This window comes from Carcharodon carcharias, chromosome 5, assembly GCF_017639515.1.
Source record: "Carcharodon carcharias isolate sCarCar2 chromosome 5, sCarCar2.pri, whole genome shotgun sequence".
NCBI lineage: Eukaryota > Metazoa > Chordata > Chondrichthyes > Lamniformes > Lamnidae > Carcharodon > Carcharodon carcharias.
Window position 1 is genome coordinate 84301036 of NC_054471.1, and position 24726 is coordinate 84325761.

At 41.9% G+C, this 24726-nt stretch overlaps 1 protein-coding gene across 8 annotated transcripts in view; it reads left to right on the forward strand.

Moving 5' to 3' along the window:
• Nucleotides 1-24726, forward strand: part of fam135a (family with sequence similarity 135 member A) — a 259444-nt gene that overhangs the window by 86361 nt on the left and 148357 nt on the right. For all 8 annotated transcript variants that reach the window (XM_041187897.1, XM_041187900.1, XM_041187895.1 and 5 more), the window contains 2 exons: nucleotides 2426-2599; nucleotides 22612-22738. In XM_041187897.1, the coding sequence (XP_041043831.1) occupies nucleotides 2426-2599; nucleotides 22612-22738 (301 nt within the window). The remainder of the gene's footprint in view (nucleotides 1-2425; nucleotides 2600-22611; nucleotides 22739-24726) is intronic.

A 24726-nucleotide genomic window follows, 5' to 3' on the forward strand; every position in this document is an offset into this window, starting at 1 on the left:
ATGAAGAAAGAAATGAAGAGGAGAAACAGAACTCTGCAATAAAGTGAACTGATGTAATTGAAGGCTATATAGAATCTTGGGCATAGAAAGAGACCATTTGACCTAACTGATCTGTGCCAGCGTTTGTTCCACACAAGCCTAGAGATATAGATCAAGGAAGTGCATGTGATGGAGAGTGGTTTTGATGCACCATCAAGGGCAATGGTTAGAGAAACATTGAATGTCACTGAGATTACAGTGACCATGGGTGGACCTGAAACTGGAAGGGTGAAATTATGTTCAATTCCTTGCAAAATGAGTCAAACTTGCAGTTGGATGCGTGTGCGTATATTTCATGGCTGAAAAACATACTGTGGGAAGTGATCACACAAATTAACACGGTCCTCTGCGCACAGCACAATCCCTGTTTGCTGGTTTAAAAAAAACCTGCATTTTCTACTGTTGTGAAATGTTATCACATTTTTAGGACACAGGTTTCACCTGCCACAAAGATGTTCCCCTGTCCCCAGCTGACTTTTCTGTATCACGGTGATTTGCATTTTTAGTCTGGCTGTATGGCTAACACCAAGAAGTTCACCAAAGCAGTGAACAGAGTTTTTACCCCTTTGATTTTGAGGCGTGGCACAGTAGAGTACGGCTGGTGCACTTTTTGTCAACTGAAACACTTCAAAATCTTTCTGCATTTTTTTAGTACCTTATGCAATCAATTGTTTGACTAGGCTTCCTGGCCCTCTCAATTTTAAGTGGTCCCCTCCAGTACCTGTCTCTTGCACCAATTGAGGAAAATGCAGGTGCTCCCAGTGTGTAATTAAAGAAGTATGTTAGGAGGATGAGGGAGTTTCATTAATGAACTGTGAGAGAATCTGAAAGAATAGATAGTTATGTGATGAAAGATTTCAGATTGGTGCCTGAAAGAGAAGGGAGCAGGGGGATCGTACAGGCCTAGGTTATGGAGTACCACAGAGAGCTAGAAGTGGCAGCAAGGCTGGAGGAGAAGTTGATATGGTTGTAGATGCTCAACAGAGTAGCAAAATCTGCTATTTGGAGCTACTGCTGGAAGTGATTAAGTTTATCATTAACCTTGAAAGGAAAAGAAAAGCTGTGTTGCTTAGCAATGTAGAAGAGGAGGCACATAATGTCAGGATGATTGTCCATATCTGAGGTGCTTAATTGATATTTTACTTATTTTTAACTAATTAGTGATTACAGGAAATGAAGTCATGTGCGCATAAAAATATTTGATTTGATTTTGTTGATAATTTTTTTTCCTGTGTGTAATTTTCCTCATTTGTGACTTTCCATACCTGTTTTCATTTGCTAACTTAAGCGGTGAGCCAATTAGGTACATGGTGACATTTTGGAAGTCTGATTGATTGATAAACACTTAAATGTATGAAACTTTGAAGTGTGGCTGACTTTTTTCAAGTAGAATATTTTTATATAGTCAACCAGCCCAGTGTCACTGTTGGATATGTCCCTATTCGGTACAATTGTGGCTGACAAAAGCTGGATCAATGCAGAGAAACTTTATCAACATTTTCAAAAACACCTCCACATATAAGTATCTAGTTCATCTGGTTCTGAAAGGTTGGAGTCCACTAAAGGTACAGCTTTGTGAGTAGAATATAATTCAGTATCAATTTCAGGTAGTAACCAGCTGTTTAACCGATGCTCATACTGGTTTTTGGAGTCTCACAGATAATTTGCAGCTTTAAATTATTTGCACGGTAGACCCGGTATTTGTATGGCCAAGTAGGTAGCATACAATTAACTTTGTTATTCTTTGCCAGTGTTGTGTATGGACTTTTTTAGCAGCACTGCAGTTTGTTTAACCTCGCAATTCTATGGCCTATCTAATACTTTCTAAACATAATGGCTGTACCAATATTTCTAGTGTTCTCGCATATACTTGAGGTCTTTTTATGCACATAGTGGAAAATTTACCGAGGTTATCACTAAAGTGTAATAAAATACATTTCATCCTGTTCCTTCCTCATTTGTAGATTTCCCTGATAAATCTCTTTAATTAACTACTATTGCTGTGCACTCAGCATCTGTGAAATAATTCAAAGGACAAGAAATCTGCTTATTCCTGCAGTGCCCCTCTATAATTGGATGAGGGACCCAGGAATTGTGTTTATTCTGATGTATGACTGAGCAAATTCTTTAGTGTGCCATAACCTATAATACAGGATTTCATTTGGATATAAAGGAAATCTGAAATCCTGGCTCTCCATGCAAGGAAAACTGTGTTGTTAAAATGAAGTAAGCATTCTTCTTTATTACTTTTATTTGGAAAGTACCCCATTCCCAAGCTCATGAGAAAAGCCAGGTTTTCCTTCTCCTTTTTAATTGGTCTTTACATTATATCAGTAAATACCCAGTATTTATTTTAAAGTTGATTTTTAAAAAATTTTCTTTCCAGATTTGATGACCCAAATTCTCTACAACTGATTAGTAGTCGGACATTGAAGCTGCACTTCAGTTTACATCGAGGCCTTCATCACCATGTCAATGTTATGTTTGATTACTTCCACCTCTCTGTTGTATCAATTACTATTCATGCCTCCTTGGTTGCACTTCACCAGCCCCTAATAAGGTAGGTCTTTAGAAATAAACTGTCATTGAAGAAACAATTCAGTACAGCTTCAATTGTATTGCTCTAAGTTATATTAATTGTTATTCCATTTGTACTAAATGGTCACAGTAAATTTATATTTATTAATGTATGTTTATAGATAATACCTCAAACCCTACAGCAAGTAAGGTTCTGCAGAAACTTTGCAATAATTTCATTATGCATCAGAAAGCCAACATCTACCAAGATAGCATGTTTCTGGGTCTGATCACACATAGCAACTTTGCAGTCATGTGGAGAGTAATCAGTGTAAACCTAAAAACACCCAGCAGGAAGCTGTGTTTTATATATCCAGATTTGGGTTTTACCTGGCGAGAACATCTTAGCTATGTAACACTAAGGTAGCAGTACTAGCAGAAGTCTCGAACTCGCTAACTCTCAGGCTTATGCACCATTTGCCTCATGCATTCACAATCCTCCAGATATAAAGGGTGTTGTGTCATATGTCTGAACAGTAAAAATCATAATTGACTCAAATAAGCTTCGATCTTTCAAATTAGCCATATTGATCAGCTCAAACATTCCATAGGCTAAATATGAATTTTAAAAAGCGGTTCCCATTCATTGTACAGCTATAATTGTTTCCTTCTAGACTATAATGGAAAGAAAAGTGCTATCTGGGAAATGAGTGAAGAAATTATTTATGCAGTCTCATTCATTTGAGCTAGTATTTGTTTCCAGATTACAAGGTCTTTTCAAAAAAAGCAAATAATTTTGTAGTTGGGCTTATAACTGAACCCATTAACAAGGGACGGAATTTTACAGCCCCATCATGACGGGCAGGCCCGGGGCTGGAAAGCGCAGCGTGCCATTCAAACTTTCATTGATTTCAGTGGGACAGGAAAATCCCACCAGCAGGAGGGGCCAGAAAATTTCACCCTAGATTTCTAGGTATGACCAAAGTTTATTTAGGACACTGCAGAAGGGAAATTATTCTGAAGGACAAAACTTTATCAACTTTGGATCTCAAAAATTGTTCAAGGCCACTATCAATGCAATTGTAGCATTGGTTGCCCTGCCTGGCATCAGTACAGCAGCACAACGCATAATGGATGCCTAAAATGTTTGATTGTGATGTTCTACAGAAAAACTCAGCATTACAATGGACCTTAAAAAGATCACATGTATGGGGCATGTTTCCTTGTATGAGGCAAGAGTGACATCCAGTCCCCTGATTGAAGAATTTCTAAAGATTAGTTGTAGCTAGTTGCCCCTATTCTTCCCACCACACGAGGATAATTAGCTGTAAGATCCATAGTTGTTTATGACACAGATGGAGGCCATTCAGCTTATTGAGACCATGCTGGCTCTCTGTAGAACAAACAGTTGGTCCCATTCCCCCACATCGTCTTTGTAGCACTGCACGTGATTTCCTTCAAGTGCCCATCAATTTCCTTTTGCAATAATTGATAATACCTGCTTCCACCGCCCTTGTGGGTAGTGAGTTCTAGGTAATTTCCACTCGCTGTGTGAAAAAAAAACTTCTTCCTCACATCCCCCCTGCATCTCTTCCCTAAAACCTTAAATCTGTTGTCTCTAGACCTTGCACTGTCAATTAATGAGAATGGTTTTTCCTTGTCTACCTTATCCAAACCTGTCATAACCTCTATCCAATCTCTTCTCAGTCTCCTTTTGCTCCAAGGAGAACAACCCCTGCGCTTCCAACATAATCTTAAAGCTAAAATCCCCAATTCCTGGAACCATTCTGCTAAATCCCCTCTACACCCTCTTGAGGACCCTTCCATCTTTCATATAGTATGCTGACCAGAACTGGACAGTACTCTAGTTGTGGCCTAACCAGAGCTTTATGGAGGTCCAGTGTAACTTTCTGCTTTTGTACCCAATACACCTGTTTATGAAGCCCAAGATCCCATGTGCTTTGCTAACCACTCTCCCAATATGCCCTGCCACCTTCGAAGATCTGTGCACATGCACCCAGGCCCCTCTGTCCCTGCACAATCTTTAGAACTGCTGTGAAGTCAATGTTACTTCTCCCTATGCTTCCTGCCAAAATGCATCATCTTGCACTTCTCTATATTAAATTCCATCTGTCACTTGTCTGCCCATTCTGCTAACCTCCCTATGTCCCATTTCAGTCAATTTCTATATTCCTCACTGTTTGGCACAGCTCCAAGTTTGGTATCATCTGCAAATTTTGAAATTTTACTCTGTATTCCAAAGATTAAATTATATATATGTCCTTGGGGAACACCACTGTCTACCATCCTCCAGTCTGAAAAATACCTTTTTACCATGGACTTGCTGTTTTTTGCCCTTAAGGCTATCATTTTTATCCAAGTTAACGCTGACCCCCCATCCCATCAGGCTCAATTTTGTTAGCCAGCCTTTGATATGGTACTTGACTGTCCTTGAACCTTGAATAAGGGTATACATTTGCCACTCGTAAATCCTCTGGCACCTCCCCAGGTTGTGGCTATGTCGATGTATGCTTTTAACATTAGCCATGGTACTTAAATAACCATAGCTGTTATTTAATTGCGATGTGACCAAGACTTCGGCCAATTTTTAGATCAGATTCCTGTAGTTCAGCATTGAAAGTTCTGTCCAAACTATAGATTTTCTTTTAAATTACAGTAACAAAATAGGGGAGTAATATAAAAGTTGCAATGTTATCATGGCTCATTGATGGCACACTTCACTCAGAAGGTTATGAACTTGAGCCCCTATCTGGAGAAATACATATTTTTTAATTAGTTTGTTTGACCATTTAACCGTTATGTATGCATAAACTCTGCTCTGTGACACATACATGACTGATTAGCTCTGTCTATCTGCCCGTGAGGGCCCAGTGAATCATTTTCTACTTGTTACATTCTATCTGTCATTGGGTTCACCTGTTGAATTTCCATCAGTCAGCAGTTTTGTAGTATTGCTGAAACATATTAAAGGATATTGAAAATTTGCACAAATATCATACATAAGGATGGAAATTCAATGAAAATGCCACCTGATTGAAAAGGAATAATACATGGGAAATGAATATATTTTGTTACTTTGCATAAAGTTTGAAAACATTTTAATATCAATGTAATAAGCAATGCTTCCAGAACGAAGCGATAAAGTGTATTAATAAAATGCCTGTGTAGCATTATAAGTTAATTTTCTTCTAAAGTGTTCCTTGAATTCAGTGTCTCTCGTTTGTTCTTTGGATTTGATTGAGGACAATACTAGTGAGGCAGCATTTATTGCTCATCACTAGTTGCACAGAAAATGTGGTAATGGGCCTTCTCATAGAATCTCAGGATGAATGACCTTTTCTCTGTCATGCCTGTTCTGGCTTTTTGATGGAGCTATCCAATTAGTTCCACTTGCCTGCTGTTTACGTATAGCTGTTGCCAACTTTTTTCCTTTTCATGTATACTTCCAATTTCTTTTTGAAAGTTACTATTCATGCTGCTTCTACTACCCTTTCAAGTAGTGCATTCCAGATCATCATAACTCACTACATAAAAAATAATTCTCTCTCTGCTTTTGCTTAATATCTCCTTTAATTGCTGCCCATATGGTGATGGCGCTCCCATAATGGTGTTATGTAGGGAATTCCATGATATTGATCCAATGATGTACATCCATACCAGGAGTTTGTATAAGAAATATAGGAACTTTGAAGTGGTGATGATACTATAGTCTCATGGTTTACAGTATTGGACTAGTGAATGACCAGAATGTTCAAATCCTACCATGGCAAGTTATGAAACTGAGTTCCCCAGGTCTGGTAATTTATGGGCCAGAATCAAAAAAATAGCCATGAGAGTTTCAGGATTATTAGAGATAAAAAAGCAAATTTGCGATCCTTTGCCTCTTCTGATAGTGACTCAAGGCCCATGCCATATACTTGACTCTGAATGCTCTCAGAAGTGAGCAAGCAAACCATTCAATATTTTTCCAAATTATTATAGCACTTGTTTATACATGCCCTGCAGAGATCCACAGTTCACTGTGATAGACACTTACCCAACCTGTCTTGCCTGATTGTTCAAAAGGAAAAGCTGTTCTGTTTTCATTTGTATTCGGTGATATAAGAACTTAAGAACATAAATAGAAGGAGGCATAGTCCCTGGGAGCCTGCTTCACCATTCACTAAGATCATGGTTGATCTTCTACCTTAATGCCACTTTCCTACACTTTTGCCATATCCCACTCTACCATTAGTATCCAAAGATCTGTCAATCTTTGCCTTGATATGCTTAATGACTGAGGATCCACAACTCCCTGGAGTAAATAATTCCAGAGATTCACAATTCTTTAGGAAAGTAGAAGCAGGAAGAGCCATTCAGCCCATCGAGCCTGCTTCGCCATTCAGTATGATCGTGGCTGTTCACCCATTTCAATGCCTATTTCTAACCTATCCCCATATCCCTTTAAGTCATTAAGTATGTTTAAAGCAGCAATTGTTATTTAGAAATCTGTCAATGACTGAGCCTTCCACAGCCCTCTAGGGTAGAAAATTCCAAAAATTCACAAACCTCTGAGTAAAAAGACTTCTCCTGATCTCAGTCCTAAGAGGTTTACTAGACTAATACTAGGAATGGGTGCATTGTCTTATGAGGAAAGGTTGGACAGGTTAGGCTTGTATCCACTGGAATTTAGAAGAGTAAGAGGCAGCTAGATTGAAACCTTCCTGAGGGTCTTATTTTGAAATTGTATCCCCCGATTCTGGACTCCCCTAACAGGGAAAACATGTTACCTGCATCTACACTGTCTGTCCCTTTAAGTATTTTGTAAATTTCAATGAGATCACCTCTCTTGCTTCAAAACTCTAGAGAACACCGGCCCAGTTTCCCCAATTTCTGTTCATAGGACAGTCCCGCCACCCCGGGAACAAGTCTGGTGAACCTTCGCTGCACTCCCTCTATGGCAATAAAATCCTTCCTTCGCTGCACTCCCTCTATGGCAATAAAATCCTTCCTAAGGTAGGGAGACCAAACCTGCGCACATTCGCAACAAGGTAGCTTATTTAAAGGTACAAATAGAGGTAAATGGGTATGATCTAATTGCCATTATGGAAACATGGCTACAGGGTGACCAAGACTGGACACTGAATATTCAAGGATTTTTGACATTTAGGAAGGATAGGCAAAAAGGAAAAGGAGGTGGTGTTGCACTGATAATAAAGGATGGGACCAGTACATTATTAATGGGCTGGATAGTGCAGTTGCACAGAAAAGTTGGTAATGGGCCTTCTCATAAAATCTCAGGCTGCATAGCCTTTCTTTTCTCTATTTTGCCTGTTCTGGCTTTTTGAAGGAACTATCCAATTAGGCTAAATGTTTCCTGTGGCCTCCTTCCTTCTCAAGTCGGAAGTACAAAATGTGGAATCTGTTTGGGCGGAGCTAAGCAACAGCAAGGAGCAGCAGACATTCGTAGGCATTGTTTATAGGCCACCAAACCGTAGTGGTAGTGTGTGGCATGGTATTAAGCAGGAGATTAAAGAAACATGTATCATGGGTAATAGAGTAAACATGGGTGACTTCAATCTGCATATACACTGGGTAAATCTAATGAGCACTAATGCCGTGGAGGACGAGTTTATGGAGTGTGTTAAGGATGGTTTTCTAGAGCAGTATGTTGAGGAACTGACTAGAGAACAGGCTACAAAAACAGAAACAGAAATACCTGGAAAAACTCGGCAGATCTGGCAGCATCAAATAATTTCCATTATTTTTAAACCCATTGTTTATCTCTACCTTTCAGTATTCCCCCACCCCCACTAGTGCTATCTGTACCTTGTCTGTCTTGCCTTCTTCTCTTAACTAGCACATTCCTTTAGATAATATCACCACCTTCAACACCTCTTTGTTCTCTTGTCTGTGACATCTTTTGGTTATCTCCACCTATTACTGGCTGCTTGTCCCAACAACAACACCCCCCCTCCCCTTAAACCAGCTTATATTTCACCCCTTTCCTATTTTTACTTAGTTCTGTTGAAGGGTCATGAGGACTCGAAACGTCAACTATGCCCTCCTCCGCCAATGCTGCCAGACCTGCTGAGTTTTTCCAGGTATTTCTGTTTCTGTTTTTGTTTTGGATTTCCAGCATCTGCAGTGTTTTGCTTTTATCTCTAGAGAACAGGCTATTTTAGATCTAGTATTATGTAATGAGGAAGGGCTAATTAATAATCTTTGAGTTCAGAAATTTCTCCTCATCTTTATCCTAAATGAATAACCCCTTATTCTAAGACTGGGTTCCCTATTTCTAGATTCCTAGCCACAGGAACCATTTAGCCTAATTGGATAGTTCCTTCAAAAAGCCAAAATTGGCAAAATAGAGAAAAGAAAGGCTATTCAGCCTGAGATTTTATGAGAAGTCCCATTACCACCTTTTCTGTGCAACTGCACTATCCAGCCCCTTAAGAACGTATATATCTCAATGAGATCACCTCTCTTTCTTCTAAACTCCAGGAAGTGTAGGTTTCACCTAATCAATCTCTCCTCATAGGATGATCCGCTCATTGCTGGAATCAGTATTCTGAATTTTTGTTATTTTAAGGCATGCATATCCTTCCTTGCAAAAGGAGATGAAAACTTTACACAGTTCTTCGATGTGGTCTCACCAAGACCCCTCACTGTATATAGTTGTAGCAAGACTACTTTAATCTTGCACTCTAATCTCTTTGAAGTAAAGGCTAACATACAAGTTGCTTTCCAAATTGTTTGCTTACTTGTATGCTCACATTGTGATTCAAGTACAAGGACATCCAGTTAGGTTAGATAAGAAGGAATTCTGGAAGATTAAAAACAATGCATCCACTATTTTGGTAACTACTTTTAAAATGCTAGAATGTAGGTCATCAGGCTTGGATTTTGTCAACTTTTATCCTTATTAATTTCTCCAGTATTATTTCTTTACTAATACTCATTCCTTTAAGTCTAATACTGATTTCTCAAAGTCCCTTATTCTCGCGGCATCCTTGGTTTCCCTTTATTTCTGGAATGTTTCTTGGACCTTCGACCATGAAGACAAGCACACAATGTTTGTTTGTTGGCTCTGCTATTTCCTTATTCTGAATTATGATTTCTATTGTCCCTGTCTTGAAGGGTTGCACATTTACATTCGCTAATCTCGTCCTTTTTGCATACCTGTAGAAGCTTTTACAATCCTTTTCTTGATGTTTCTTGCTAATTTATGCTCTCATTCTCTTTTCTCTTTATTTATCAATTTCTCAGTCATTCCTTTCCTGAATACCCCCATCCCATTTTATCGTTTTACAGCCCTATCTACTTCCCTAGTTATTCAATTGGCCAGGGCACTGGTCCCAGCTCGGTTTAAGTGGAGACCTTCCCAACACGGGGGGCGATGCAGTGGCGTAGTGGTATTGTCATTGCACTGGTAATGCAGAGATCCAGGATAATGCTGTGGTGACCCAGGTTCAATGGTGGAATTTAAATTCAATAAAAATCTGGAATGAAAAGACTAATGATGACCATGAAACCATTGTTGATTGTTGTAAAAACCCATCTGATTCACTAATGTCCTCTAGGGAAGGAAATCTGCTATCCTAACCTGATCTGGCCTACATGTGACTCCAGATCATGTTGACTCTTAAATGTCCTCTGAAATGGCATAGCAAGCCACTCAGTTGCATCAAACCACTAAAACTCAATAAAAAGGAATGAAACGGGACAGACCACACAGCATCAACTTAGGCACTGGAAAAGACAACAGCAAACCCAGCCCTGTCAAACCTGCAAAATCCTCCGTACTAACATCTGGGGGCTTGTGCCAAAATTGGGAGAGCTGTCTCAAAGACTAGTCAAGCAACAGGAAAGATAGTCATACCTTACACATAGTGCCCCAGACACCACCATAACAATCCTTGGGTATGTTCTGTCTCACCGACATGAAGCCTCATGGCATCAGGTCCAACACAGGCAAGGAAACCTCCTGCTGACTACCACGTACCACGCCCCCATCAGCTGATGAATCAGTGCTGCACAATGTTGAACACCACTTGAAGGAAGCACTGAGGTGGCAAGGGCACAGAATGTACTCTGGGTTGGAGACTTCAATAGTCACCACCAAGAGTGGCTCGGTAGCACCACCACAAACCGAGATGGCTGAGCCCTAAAGGGCATAGCTGCTGGACTGGGTCTGCGGCTAGTGGTGAGGGAGCCAACAAGAGAGAAAAACATACTTGAACTCATCCTCACCAACCTGCTTGCCGCAGATGCATCTGTCCTTTGCAGTATCGTTAGGAGTGACCCCAGCACAGCCCTTGTGGAGACAAAGTCCCATCTCCACATTGAGGATTCAATCCATCGTGTTGAATAGCACTACCTCTATGCTGAATGGGATGGATTTTGAACAGATCTAGCAGCTCTAGACTGGACATCCATGAGGTGCTGTGGGCCATCAGCAGCAGAATTGTACTCAGCCATACTCTCTAATCTCATGGGCTGGCATATTCCCCCACTCTACAATTACCATCAAGCCAAGGGATCAACCTTGCTTCAATGAAGAATGCAAAAGGGCATGCCAGACCAGCACCAGGCACACCTAAAAATGATGTGTCAACCTGGTGAAGCTACAACACAGACTACTTGCATACCAACAGCATAAGCAGCAAGTGTTAGATGGAGCTAAGCGATTCCACATCAACAGATCAGATCTAAACCCTGCAGTCTGGCCACATCCAGTCATGAATGGTGGTGGATAATTAAACACCTCACTGGAGAAGGAGGCTCCACAAACATCCCCATCCTCAATGTTGGAGGAGCCTAGCACAATAGTGCAAAAGATAAGGCTGAAGCATTTGCCACAATCTTCAGCCAGAAGTGCCAAGTGAATGATTCAGCTCGGCCCCCTCTGGAGGACCCCAGCATCTCAGATGCCAGTCTTCAGCCAATTCAATTCACTCCACGTGATATCAAGAAATGGCTGAAGACACTGGATACTGCAGAGGTTACGGGCCCAGACAATATTCTAGCAATAGTACTGAAGACTTGTGCTCCAAAACTTGCCCCCCCCCCCCGCCCCAGCCAAGCTGTTCCAGTGCAGCTACAACACTAGCATCTACCCAGCTATGTGAAAAATTGCCCAGATATATCCTGTACACAAAAAGCAAGACTTATCCAACCCGCCAATTACCGCCCCATTAGCCTACTCTTGATCTTCAGTAAAGTGATGGAAGCGGTCATCAAAAGTGCTGTCAAGCAGCACTTGCTTAGCAATAATCTGCTCACTGATGTCCAATTTGGGTTCCGCCAGGACCACTTAGCTCCTCATTACACAGCCTTGGTTCAAAAATGGACAAAAGAGCTGAACTCCTGAGGCGAAGTGAGAGTGACTGCCCTTGACATCAAGGCCGCATTTGACAGAGCATGTCTTCAAGGAGCCCTAGCAAAATTGGAGTCAATGGGAATTAGGAAGAAAGCTCTCCCCTGGTTGGAGTTATGCCTAGCACAAAGGAAGATGGTTGTGGTTGTTGGAGGTCAGTCATCTCAGTTCCAGGACATCACTGCAGGAGTTCCTCAGGGTAGTGTCCTAGGCCCAACCATCTTCAGTTGCTTCATCAATGACCTTCCTTCCCTCCATTATAAGGTCAGAAGTGGGGATGTTTGCTGCTGATTGCACAATGTTCAGCACCATTTGCCGCAACTCACACTGAAGCAGTCCATGTCCACATGCAGCAAGACCTGGACAATATCCAGACTTGAGCTAATAAGTGGAAAATAACATTTGCACCACACAAGTGCCAAGCAATGGCCATCTCCAATAAGAGAGAATCTAACCATTGCCCCTTGACATTCAGTAACATTACCATCACTGAATCCCCCACTATCAACACCCTGGAGGTTACAATTGGCCAGAAACTGGACTGGACTGGCCACATAAACACTGTAGCTACAGGAGCAAGTCAGAGGCTAGGAATCCTGCAAAGAGTAACTCACCACCTGACTCTCCAAAACCTGTCCACCGTCTACAAGGCACAAGTCAGGAGTGTGATGGAATACTCTCCGCTTGCCTGGATGAGTGCAATTCCAACAACACCCGAAGCTTGACACCATCCAGGACAAAGCAGCCCTTTACTGGCACCCCTTCCACAAACATTCGCTCCCTCCAACACCGACGAACAGTGGCAGCAGTGTGTGCCATCTACAAGATGCACTGCAGGAATTCACCATGGCTCCTCAGGCAGCACCTTCCAAACCCATGACTGCTACCATCTAGAAGGACAAGGGCAGTGAATTAATGGGAACACCACCACCTGGAATTTCCCCTCCAAGCCACTCACCATCCTGACTTGGAACTATATCGCCATTCCTTCCCTGTCGCAGGGTCAAAATCTTCTGATCTCTTAGTCCCTGTGCAAATTTGAGTGTGGTCCATCTAACTATCCAGAGTTTATTACCTGTGTGGTTCTAATTTTGACACTAGTTCCTCCAAGCTCTTCCATCAGAATCTAGTTCTATCTGAGGTAACCGAGTGAAGACTTGGAGTTTGGTGAGAGGCGGAGTTTGGCGAAGGGGGGGAAGGAGGTGTTTGTTTCCTTTTTCTATCTTTCTCACCCTGTAGGAATTGATTCCTGCTCTACTACAGGGAAAGGAGCTAGCTGTTTGGTGAGTATCTGGTAAGTGGGTAAGTTCTATTCTAACCCTAAGGTTTAAAATAGTACACAAATTGGTGGTAAAGTTCATAACGTACATAAAAAGCATTATAAATTAGTGATGAATATGACTAAGTAATTATTTAAAACACGTTAAGGATGGCTGGACAGGTAATGTGTCAAGGCTGCAACATGTGGGAGCTCCTGAATAACATTGTGATCCAGGGCAAACGTCTGCACTAAGTGTTTGCGGCTGGAGGAATTTCGACTCAGAGTCATTGAGCTGCAGGCTGAGCTGCAGATCTGTGACACTTCAGGGAGGGGGAAAGTTACCTGGATGCTTTATACCAGGAGGCAGTCACACCACTTAGGATAGGGTCTTCTGATTTGGTCAGTGGTCAGGGACAGAAATATGACTGCGAGCAAGGCAGGTAAGGGCACCCAGAGGGCAGGAATGTGATCTTCTGCAATTGTCCAATAGGTTTGAGGTTCTCTCAGCATGTTTGGATGAGAGTAGCTGCTGTAGGGTGAAATAGCAAATTCACCATGGTACAGGAAGGCATTCAAGTGGGGGGAGCACAAAGGAATGTAGTGATAGTAGGGGACGGTATAGTTAGGGGAATTGACACTGTTCTCTGTAGCAAAGAGCGAGGGTCCAAACGGCTTTGCCTGCCTGGTGCCAGCGTTCGGGAAATCTGCTCAGGGCTGAAGAGGAATTTGCAGTGGGAGGGGTGGGACCAGTTTTTGTGGTCCATGTTGGTACCAATGACATAGGTAGAACTAGGAAAGAGGCTCTGTGTAGAGAGTATGAGGAGTTAGCCACTCAATTGAAGATCAGAACCTCAAAGGCTATAAACTCTGGATTATTACCTGAGCCATGTGCAAATTGTCATAGGGTATATAAAATTATAGAGCTGAATATGTGGCGCAAAGACTGGTGTGGGAGAAGTGGGTTCCAGTTTGTGGGGCTCCACCAGTCCTGGGGAAAGCGGGGGTGTACTGTTGGGACAGCCTACACCTGAATCGTGCTGGGACGAGTGTCCTCGCACATCCCATAAATAGGAAAGTATAGAAGGTTTCAAACTAAATAGTGGTTTAATAATAATTGATAATGTAGAAAGATGGTGTATATCGAAGAGTAGAGTCAAGATAAGAGAGGAAAATGGTAATATGGGAAATGAGGGCCGGAGACTAGCAGGAAGGAGTGGAGTGAAAAAAGCCTAAGAATGTGCAAAGAATCAAGACTAGGTGTCACAAAGATAACAAAAAGCCTGAACTAAAGGCTCTGTATCTGAGTGTGCGTAGCATTTATAACAAAGTAAACGAATTGATAGCGCACATTGAAGTAAATAATTATGATCTGATAGCCATTACGGAGACCTGGTTGCAGGATGACAAGGATTGGGCCCTGCATATTGAGGGTGTATGACTTTCAAGAAGAATAGGAAGCTAGGTAAAGGTGGAAGGGTAACACTATTAATCCAGTATGGCATTTGTGCAATAGTTAGAGACGAACTTGGCTCAGGAGATCAGTTTTGGTGGAGATGAGTAGTAGGGGAAAAAAGTCACTAGTGGGAGCAGTCTACAGGTCCCCTAACAGTAATCACAATGTAGGACAAAGTATACAAGAAGAAATATTAGGTACTTGTGATAAAGGGACAGCAATAGTCAGGGGTGACTTTAATCTACATTTCAACTGGAAGCACCAGATTGGCAGTAGTAGCCTGGATAGTAGAATGCTTTCAAGAGAGTTTCTTAGAGCAGCACATTCTGGAACCAACCAGAGAGCGGGTTATATTAGATTTGTTATTGTTTAATGTGACAGGCTTAATTAATGACCTCAGAGCAAGGTGCCCTCTAGGTAGCAGCGACCACAATATGATTGAATTTTACATCCAATTTGAAAGGGAGAAGAGCGGGACTAGTATTTCAAACTTAAATAAGGGCAGCTATGTGGGCATGAAAGCTGAGCTAGCTAAAGTGAACTGGGATACAAAGCTAGGGGATAGATCAATAGAGAAGCAGTGGCAGATGTTTAAGGGGATATTTCTGAATACTCAGAATAAGTATATTCCTACTGTAAAGGAAAAATTAAAGGGAGTACCCACCAACCACGGTTGACTAAAGAAGTTAGGGAAAGTATCAGACGTAAGGAAAAAGCATATAACTGCGCAAAGATGAGTGGCAGGCCAGATGATTGGTCAGAATATAAATAACAGCAGAGAATGACAGAAATGTTAATCAAGAGAAAGAAATTAGAATATGAGAGAAAGCTAACTAGAAATGTAAAAACGGTAAGCAAGAGTGTCTACAGGTATTTAAACAGGAAAAGAGCAGGTAAAGTGTGTTTGTCCTCTAGAGAGTGAGAATGGGGAGTCAATAGATAATAAGGAAATGGCAGATGAAATGAACAAATATTTTGCTTCTGTCTTCATTACAGAGGATACAAAAAACACTCCAGTGATAGCTGTAAATTGAGAAATGGAGGGGAGGGAGGAACTTGGTGAAATTTCAATCCCTAGGGATGCAGCACTAAGTAAACTGATGGAGCTGTAAGCTGACAAGTTTACAGGCCCAGATGGACTTCATCGTGTGGTCTTAAAAGAGGTGGCTAAGGAGGCAGAAGAAGCATTTGTGTTAATTTTCCAAAATTCCCTAGATTCTGGAAAGGTTCCATCAGACTGGAGAGTAGCAAAAATAACCCCTCTATTCAAGAAGGGAGGAAGGCAAAAAACAGGAATCTATAGGTCAGTTAGCTTGATGTCTGGCATGGGGAAGGTATTAGAGCTGATCATTAAAGAGGTTATAGCTAGGCACTATGAAATGCTGAAGGTAGTCAGGAAGAGTCAGCATGGTTTTATGAAAGGGAAATCCTTTTTAACCAATTTATTAGAGCTTTTTGAAGGATAACATGTGCAGTTGTTAGAGGGGAGCCTGTAGATGTACAGCACTTGGATTTTCAGAAGGCTTCTGATAAGGTGCCACATCAAAGGTTATTGTGGAATATAAAAGCTCATAGCCTGGATAGAAAATTGGCTATCTGGCAGAAAACAGAGAGTATGCATAAATGAGCCTTAGTCTGATTGGCAGGATGTGACATGTGGAGTCCTGCAGGGGTCTGTGCTGAGGCCTCAACTTTTTACAATTTACATCAATGATGTGGATGAACGAAGTGAAGGTAGCTAAATTTTCAGACGACACAAAGATAGGTAGGAAAAAATGTTGTGAAGGAGACATGAGTTTGTAGACGGATTTAGGTAAATTGAGTGAGTGGGCAAAAATCTGGCAGTTGTGACCTGATTGGCTGGTAGAGAATCTACACTGAATTTGAAACTAAAACATTGTTAAGCTAATTAAACCAAATAAATTAATCACTTAATTAATAAGTAGAGGGTATTTAGACCAGAATCAGGGGATTACTGTTCTGAGAATTTAGCATTTATAGTAGAAATCTAGCCCTAGGGAATGTATAGTTAATAAGGAGTCAATAAGCAGTTATTAGATTTAAATTAATTTATTAAGTAGTTCTAGAAATGGCAGTTGCTGGGGTGAAGTGCTTCACCTGTGGGATGTGGGAAATCTGTGAGGCTTCAAGTGTCCCGGACAACTACATCTGCAGGAAGTGTACCCAATTGCAGCTCCTCGCAGACTGCATGGATTGGTTGGAGCAGCAGTTGGATGCACTTAGCATTCAGTTGACGGAAAGCGTCATTAACAGGAGTTTTGGAGACATGGTCACACCCAAGGTACAGACAGATAGATGGGTAACCACTAGAAGGGGCAGGCAGTCAGTGCAGAAATTCCCTGTAGCTGTCCCCCTCTCTACCAGGTATACCATTTTGGATACTGTTGGAGGGGATGGCCTATCAGGGGAAAACAACAACAGCAGCCAGAGCAGTGGCACCACGGCTGTCTCTGTTGTTCAGCAGGGGATTTCGAGGCACAGAAGAGCATTTATCAATGGGGACTCTATAGTCAGGGGCTCAGATAGGCACTTCTGTGGTCATGAAAAAGACACCAGGATGGTATGTTGCCTCCCTGGTGCCAGGGTCCAGATTGTCTCTGATCGGCTATGGGACATTCTGAAGGGGGAGGGATAACAGCCAGAGGTCGTGGTACACATTGGTACTAACGACATAGGCAGGAAGAGTGAGTAGGTTCTGCAGCGGGAGTTCAGGGAGTTAGGCAGAAAGTTTAAAAAACAGGACCTCTAGGGTTGTAATCTCAGGATTACTTCCTGTGCCACGTGCCAGTGCAGCTAGAAATAGGAAGATAGTGCAGCTGAACGCGTGGCCGAACAGATGGTGTAGGAGGGAGGGTTTCCAATATCTGGATCAGTGGGATCTCTTCCGGGGCAGGTGTACCTGTACAAGAAGGACGGGTTGCATCTAAACTGGAGGGGCACCAATATCCTGGCTGTGAGGTTTGCTAGTGTCACTCGGGAGGGTTTAAACTAGTATGGCAGGAGAGTGGGAACCAGAGCAATAGGTCAGGAGGTGACTGGGAAATGACTGGGAACCAGTGAATATGGCCAGTAGGACTAAGGAAGGGCAGGCAAGGAGAAATTACTGAACACAGTGGGACTGGGGGTTCTGAAATGCATTTGTTTCAATGCGACAAGTATAACAGGAAAGGCAGATGAGCTTAGAGCTTGGATTAGTACTTGGGACTATGATGTTATTGCTATTACAGAGACTTGGTTGAAGGATGGACAGGATTGGCAGATAAACGTTCCAGGATTTAGATGTTTCAGGCAGGTTAGAGAGGGATGTAGAAGAGATGGGGGAGTTGCACTGCTGGTTAAGGGGAATATCACACCTGGACGACAGGAAGTCATCTCGGTGGGCTCATACAGCGAGGCAATATGGGTAGAGCTCCAGAATAGGAAGGGTGCAGTCACAATGCTGGGGGTTTACTATAGGCCTCCCAATTGCCGGCGGGAGATTGAGGAGCAGTTATGTAGGCAGATTTTGGAAAGATGTAAAAACAACAGGGTTGTTGTGGTGGGTGATTTTAACTTTCCCTATATTGACTAGGAATCACTTTATGCTAGGGGTTTGGATGGTGCAGAATTTGTAAGGTGCATCCAGGAGGGCTTCCTGAGACAATATGTAGATAGTCCAACTAGGGAAGGGGCAATACTGGACCTGGTATTAGGGAATGAACCCGGTCAGGTGGTTGAAGTTTCAGTAGGGGAGCATTTTGGGAAAAGTGACCATAATTCAGTAAGTTTCAAGGTACTGGTGGATAAGGATAACAGTAGTCCACTGGTTAAGGTGCGTAATTGGGGGAAGGCTAATTATAACAATATTAGGCAGGAACTGAGGAATCTAGTCTGGAGGCGGATGTTTGAGGGCAAATCAACAACTGACATATGGGGGGCTTTCAAACGTCAATTGATAAGAATTCAGGACCAGCATGTTCCTGCTAGGATGAAGGATAAGCATGGCAAGCTTTAGGAACCTTGGATAACAAAGGATATTGTGAGATTAGTCAAAAAGAAAAAAGAAGCATTCGTAAGGGCTAGAAGGCTGGGAACAGATGAAGCCCATGGAGAATATAAAGAAAGTAGGAAGAAACTTAAGCAAGGAGTCAGGAGGGCTAAAAGGGGTCATGAAAAGTCACTGGCAACCAGGATTAAGGAAAATCCCAAGGCCTTTTATACATATGTAAAAAGCAAGAGGGTAGCCAGGGAAAGGGTAGGCCAACTCAGGGACAGAGGTGGGAATCTGTGTGTGGAGCCAGAAGAAATGGGAGAGACACTAAATGAATACTTCTCATCAGTATTCACCAGAGAGGACTTAGCGGTCGATTTGTCTAGGGAAGAGTGCATAGATAGCCTGGATCATGTTGAGATCAAAAAAGAGATGTTAGGCGTCTTGAAGAATATTAAGGTGGATAAGTCCCCAGGGTCAGTTGGGATCTACCCCAGAGTACTGAGGGAGGCAAGGGAAGAGATTGCTGGGGCCTTGACAGAAATCTTTGTATCCTCACTGGCTACGGGTGAGGTCCCAGAGGACTGAAGAATGGCCAATGTTGTTCCATTGTTTAAGAAGGGTAGCAGGGATAATCCAGGAAATTGCAGGCCGGTGAGCCTTATGTCAGTGGTAGGGAAATTATTGGAGAGGATTCTTCGTGACAGGATTTACTACCATTTGGAAGCAAATGGGCATCTTAGTGAGAGACAGCATGGTTTTGTGAAGGGGAGGTCGTGTCTCACTAACTTGATCGAGTTTTTCGAGGAAGTGACAATGATGATCGACGATGGAAGGGCAGTGTATGTTATATACATGGATTTAAGTAAAGCCTTTGACAAGGTCCCTCATGGCAGACTGGTACAGAAGGTAAAGTCGCACGGGATCAGAGGTGAGTTGGCAAGATGGATACAGAATTGGCTTGGTCATAGAAGACAGAGGGTAACAGTGAAAGGGTGCTTTTCTGAATGGAGGGCTGTAACTAGTGGAGTTCCACAGGGATCAGTGCTGGGACCTTTGCTGTTTGTAGTATACATAAATGATTTGGAGGAAAATGTAACTGGGCTAATTGGTAAGTTTGCAGATGACACTAAGGTTGGAGGAGTTGCAGATAGTGAAGAGGATTGTCAAAGGATACAACAGGATATAGATCAGTTGGAGACTTGGGTGGAGAAATGGCAGATGGAGTTTAATCCGGACAAATGTGAGGTAATGCATTTTGGAAGGTCTAATACAGGCAGGAATTATACAGTAAATGGCAGAACTCTTAAGTGCATTGACGGGCAGAGGGATCTGGGTGTACAGGTCCACAGGTCACTGAAAGTGGCAACGCAGGTGGATAAGGTAGTCAAGAAGGCATGTGGCATGCTTGCCTTCATTGGCAGGGGTATTGAGTATAAAAGCTGGGAAGTCATGCTGCAGCTGTATAGAACCTTGGTTAGGCCACACTTGGAATATTGCGTGCAATTCTGATCACCACGTTACCAGAAAGATATGGAGGTGTTGGAGAGGGTGCAGAGGAGGTTTACCAGGATGCTGCCTGGTCTGGAGGTTATTAGACAGGAGGAGAGCTTGGAAAAACTCGGATTGTTCTCACTAGAGCGACGGAGATTGAGGGGCGACTTGATAGAAGTTTACAAAATTATGAATGGCACGGACAGAATAGATAGTCAGAAGCTTTTTCCCAGGGTGGAAAAGTGAATTACTAGGGGACGTAGATTTAAGGTGAGAGGAGAAAACTATAGAGGAGATATGCGGGGCAAGTTTTTTCTGCAGAGGGTAGTGAGTGTCTGGAATTCGCTGCCAGAGGAGGTGGTGGAAGCAGTTTCAATAGTGGTGTTTAAGAGGCAGCTTGACAAACACATGAATAGGATGGGAATAGAGGGATATGGACCCCGGAAGTGCAAAATGTTTTCGTTGATGGGCAATATGATCGGCGCAGGCTTGGAGGGCCTAAGGGCCTGTTCCTGTGCTGCACTTTTCTTTGTTCTTTGTTCTTTGTTCTTTGGACTATAATGTGGGAAAATGTGAAGTTGTTCACTGAGCAGGAAGAATAAAAAAACAGAGTATTACTTAAACTGAGAACGGCTGCAGAATTCCAAGGTGCAGAGGGATCTAGATGTTCTTGTGCATGAGTCACAAAAGGTTAGTATGCAGGTACAGCATGTAATCAAGTAGACTAATGGAATGCTATCCTTTATTGCTAGAGGAATTGAGCATAAAAGTAAAGATGCTTTGCTTCAGTTATAGAGGACCTTGGTGAGAATGCATCTCGAATACTGTGTGCGGTATTTAAGGAAGGATGTAAATGTATTGGAGGCTGGTCAGAGGAGGTTTACTCGATTGACACCTGGAATGATCAGACTGTCTTATCAGAATAGATTGGACAGGCTGGGCTTGTTTCCACTGGAGTTTAGAAGTGTGAGGGGTGACTTGACTGAAGAATATAAGATGCTAAATGGAAAATAAGATGCCAAATGGTCTTGACAAGGTGGATGTGGAAAGGACGTTTTCTTTTCTGGATGAGTCCAGAACTAGGGGACCCTGTTTTAAAATTAGGGGTCATCCTTATAGGACAGAGAAGAGGAGAAATTTTTTCTGAGGGTTGTGCACTTTGGAACACTCTGCCTCAGAAGATGGTGGAGGTGGGGCCACTGAACATTTTCAAGGCAGAGGTAAATAGATTCTTGTTAGGCAAGGGAATCAAAGGTTATTAGGGGTAGATGGGAATGTGGAACTCGAACAGATCAGCCACAACCTTCTTGAATGGCGGAACAGGCGCAAGAGGTCGAAAGGCCTACTTCTGTTCCTACTTCGTATATTTGTATGTTTGTTCCCATGCCATTAGCTATCCTAAGAAGTGTGACTGCCTCCTTGTTGAGTGTCCAGGGAACTCTCCTGTTCCCTGTTGCCCTGAAATGCTGTACCTTAGACTCCAGCTTAACTACTCTTGCTGAAGTTCCCCATGATGCATTCGCGTATTGAAGCTGTGGTTTTCTAGGCTCACAGTGCCCTCCACGAGTTCTCAATTGCTGCACTTAAAACACTCCTGTTGCACTGCATTCCTATATAACTTTTGTTTTATCTGTTAAATTATGTGATTAAAATTAACTAAAATTAGGGACTCCTTTTTAAACTGCTCCAGTTTCTGCTCTTCACTCTTCCGTTCCTTTCTTTGCTTCTTAAGTCGTTTGTTTATTATTTATGAATGCCAGATTTTAATTCACTGAGAATTCAGAACCTGTTAATATTAGGATCCCCTAGTTAATTTTAATTTTATCCTCTAAATGTGATTAATTGAACACTAACCCAATTAAATATTCTACACTTGACTTTGTTAGAAAATAATCACTTATCTGTAGTTCCTCAAATCCTCTGACATTACTTTTCAGATTTAGAATATCTTTTTTTCGATTCTTCCCTGCATCGTAGAGTGGTTTATTATCACACTTGCTCCTCTGCACTTTATGGAATCCCTCACGACCACTTGTATTGCAATGATAATTGTTTGGAACAATGCCTTTTTTACCTGTGGTCTGAATTCAGTATCTACCCTACGTCATTGTAGTTTATGTCTCTGACTGATTCTAAAGGTCATAAATAGCATTAATTTATCCAGTCTCGTTCAGGGTACAACTTAAAACTGGGTATAATGTGGCAGCTAACTAAAATTCTGAATCCGAAACATCAAGGATGCCTCTGAAATGTCATCAAGTATTAAAACTAATGTTTGAGTCAAAGTGTATTTGGCCACTGTAGGCCTTGCAGTGGACTTAACTTCTGTCATAGCTGTTCTGGGAATGCTTGATTTTAGCATAGATTCCAGTACTAAAAACAAAGTCTATTCCTTCGTATTGACTTTTCTTTTACACCTTGGTGGTTGGCATTCGGACCCTACGCTGATACCAAATTTGATTTTGTTTCCTATTTAGCTTTCCTCGCCCAATGAAGAACACTTGGCTAAACAGGAATGCCCCAGCTCAAAGCAAGGATTATGGCATTCCTTCCCTTGAGAGCGTGGTTTTTGGCAGTAGCTATACAAAACAGCTGTCACCTGATGTAAGACAACATAATCCAGTTAATTTGAGACTGCTCAGTTAATGGGTGAACAGAATTTTTTGTAACTGTGCTTTGGCGAAACATTTTCAGCAATCTAGTATTGGCTACTAATGCATCATCAATTAGTTATGTTTCTAAAAGCAGAATACTGGGGATGCTGGAAATCTGAAATAAAATCAGAAAATGTTGAAAATACTCAGCAGCTGATGGCAGCATCTGTTGAGAGAAACAGAGTTGATGTTTCATGTCTCTGACTTTTCATCAGAACTGGGAAATGTTAGAAATGCCATTCTTTTGAGCAAGGGGTGAGTGGGACAAAGACAAAAGGAAGGTCTGACAGGAGAGATAGAATGACAGAAGAATTAACCTTCCAGGGCCAAAGAGAATGGTGATGAGGCAAAATAGAAACAAAAGGTGTGTCGAGAGCAGGTATGCTACTGTAAAAAATCAAAAAAATAAGAGGAAAACTGAAACCTGCAAAGAAAAGTAAAGGAAATGGGGGACAGAGTTTACAGTCTGAAATTGTTGAGCCCAGTGAGTCCGGAAGGCTCTGACGTGCTTAATCGAAAAATGAGGTGCTTTAACTCAAGCTTACATTGAGCTTCACTGGAACAGTGCAGTAGGCCAAGGACAGAAATGTCAGCATTAGAGCAAGGGGAGAATTAAAATAACAGGCCACCAGAAGCTCGGTCATGCTTATGGACTGAATGGAGGCGTTCCACAAAGTGGTCACCCAATCTGTGACCAAGTCACTCCAAAGTAGAGGAGACTACATTGTGAGTAACGAGTACAACAGACTAGATTGAAAGAAGTACATGCACATCTCAGCTTCACCTGGAAGAAGTGTTTGGGACCTTGGATGGTGAGGAGAGAGGAGATCAAAGGACAGGTGTTACACCTCCTGCATTTGAATGGAAAGGTGCAGTGAGAAAGGGATGAGGTGTTGTCATGTTTCTATCATGTTTCCAGTTTACAAGGTAGAAAAGCTGTTATAGTTGAAATGAGAATTTTTCTTATTTGAATCAGATTTAGTTTGAGAGACATAAAAGTGGAGAAAACAACCGCTTGGAAGAAAGGATCCACCTCAAAAGGCAGAGATTTATTTTTTGACAGACCTATTATCGATGGCTTCTGTGTCATTTTTAAATTGCTGACTTTCTTACGGACTTCAATGTGATGTGTAAATTTGCCAGGAAGAAAAACTGAGATGTTCTTTCGGTTCTTTTTTGTTCAGATCCCTCCCCAAGCTAAAATGCAGTATGCTTACTGATGTATAATTTAAAATGTTGAATCAAAAACTTAGTCTTCAAGTTAATAAGACAGAACTTGTTTTATATTCTAATATATATCTTATACTTGAATTAGATAACCTTTACAGCACCGTGTATTATGTATATGTATAAGACTAGAGTTTACACCCCACTGAAACTAAAGGTTGGCTGAGGGAATTCTGAAATTGCTCTTTTTCACTTTTCATTCCTGCTAAGTGGATTTGTTTCCTTTATTCACATAGAATCTGCAGCAGGAAAGTCAGCAATTTGGCCCAGCTTGTCCATGCCAGTTTTTAAACTCTGAAGCTAATACCAGTACATTCCTATCCATTATTGCAGTCACCTCTAACATTGATGAATTTTACAACTTTTTCTCCAAGCTCCTATTGCTGATTTAAATTTGGCGATAATTTAACAGGACATATGCAAGGAGAGGAGATTAAAATCAGGAGCTTGTATTGAAACAAAAACAGAAAATGGTGGAATAAAGTTAGGCCAGGTCATTCACCACCTGTGGAGAGAGCAAAGGAAGTTAAGAACAGGAATAGGGCTATGAGTTAGCGTGGAGGGTATAAGGGACTATGAAATTGGATGCGGGGGCGGTATGGAAATGGCATGGGGAGTGGGTTGGGAGGGGTGAGGGCTTGAGGGCCAAACAGCCTTTAATATAACTGGAACAAAGTGCCAGAGAATTGAGGTAGGCCTTTGAACCAACCC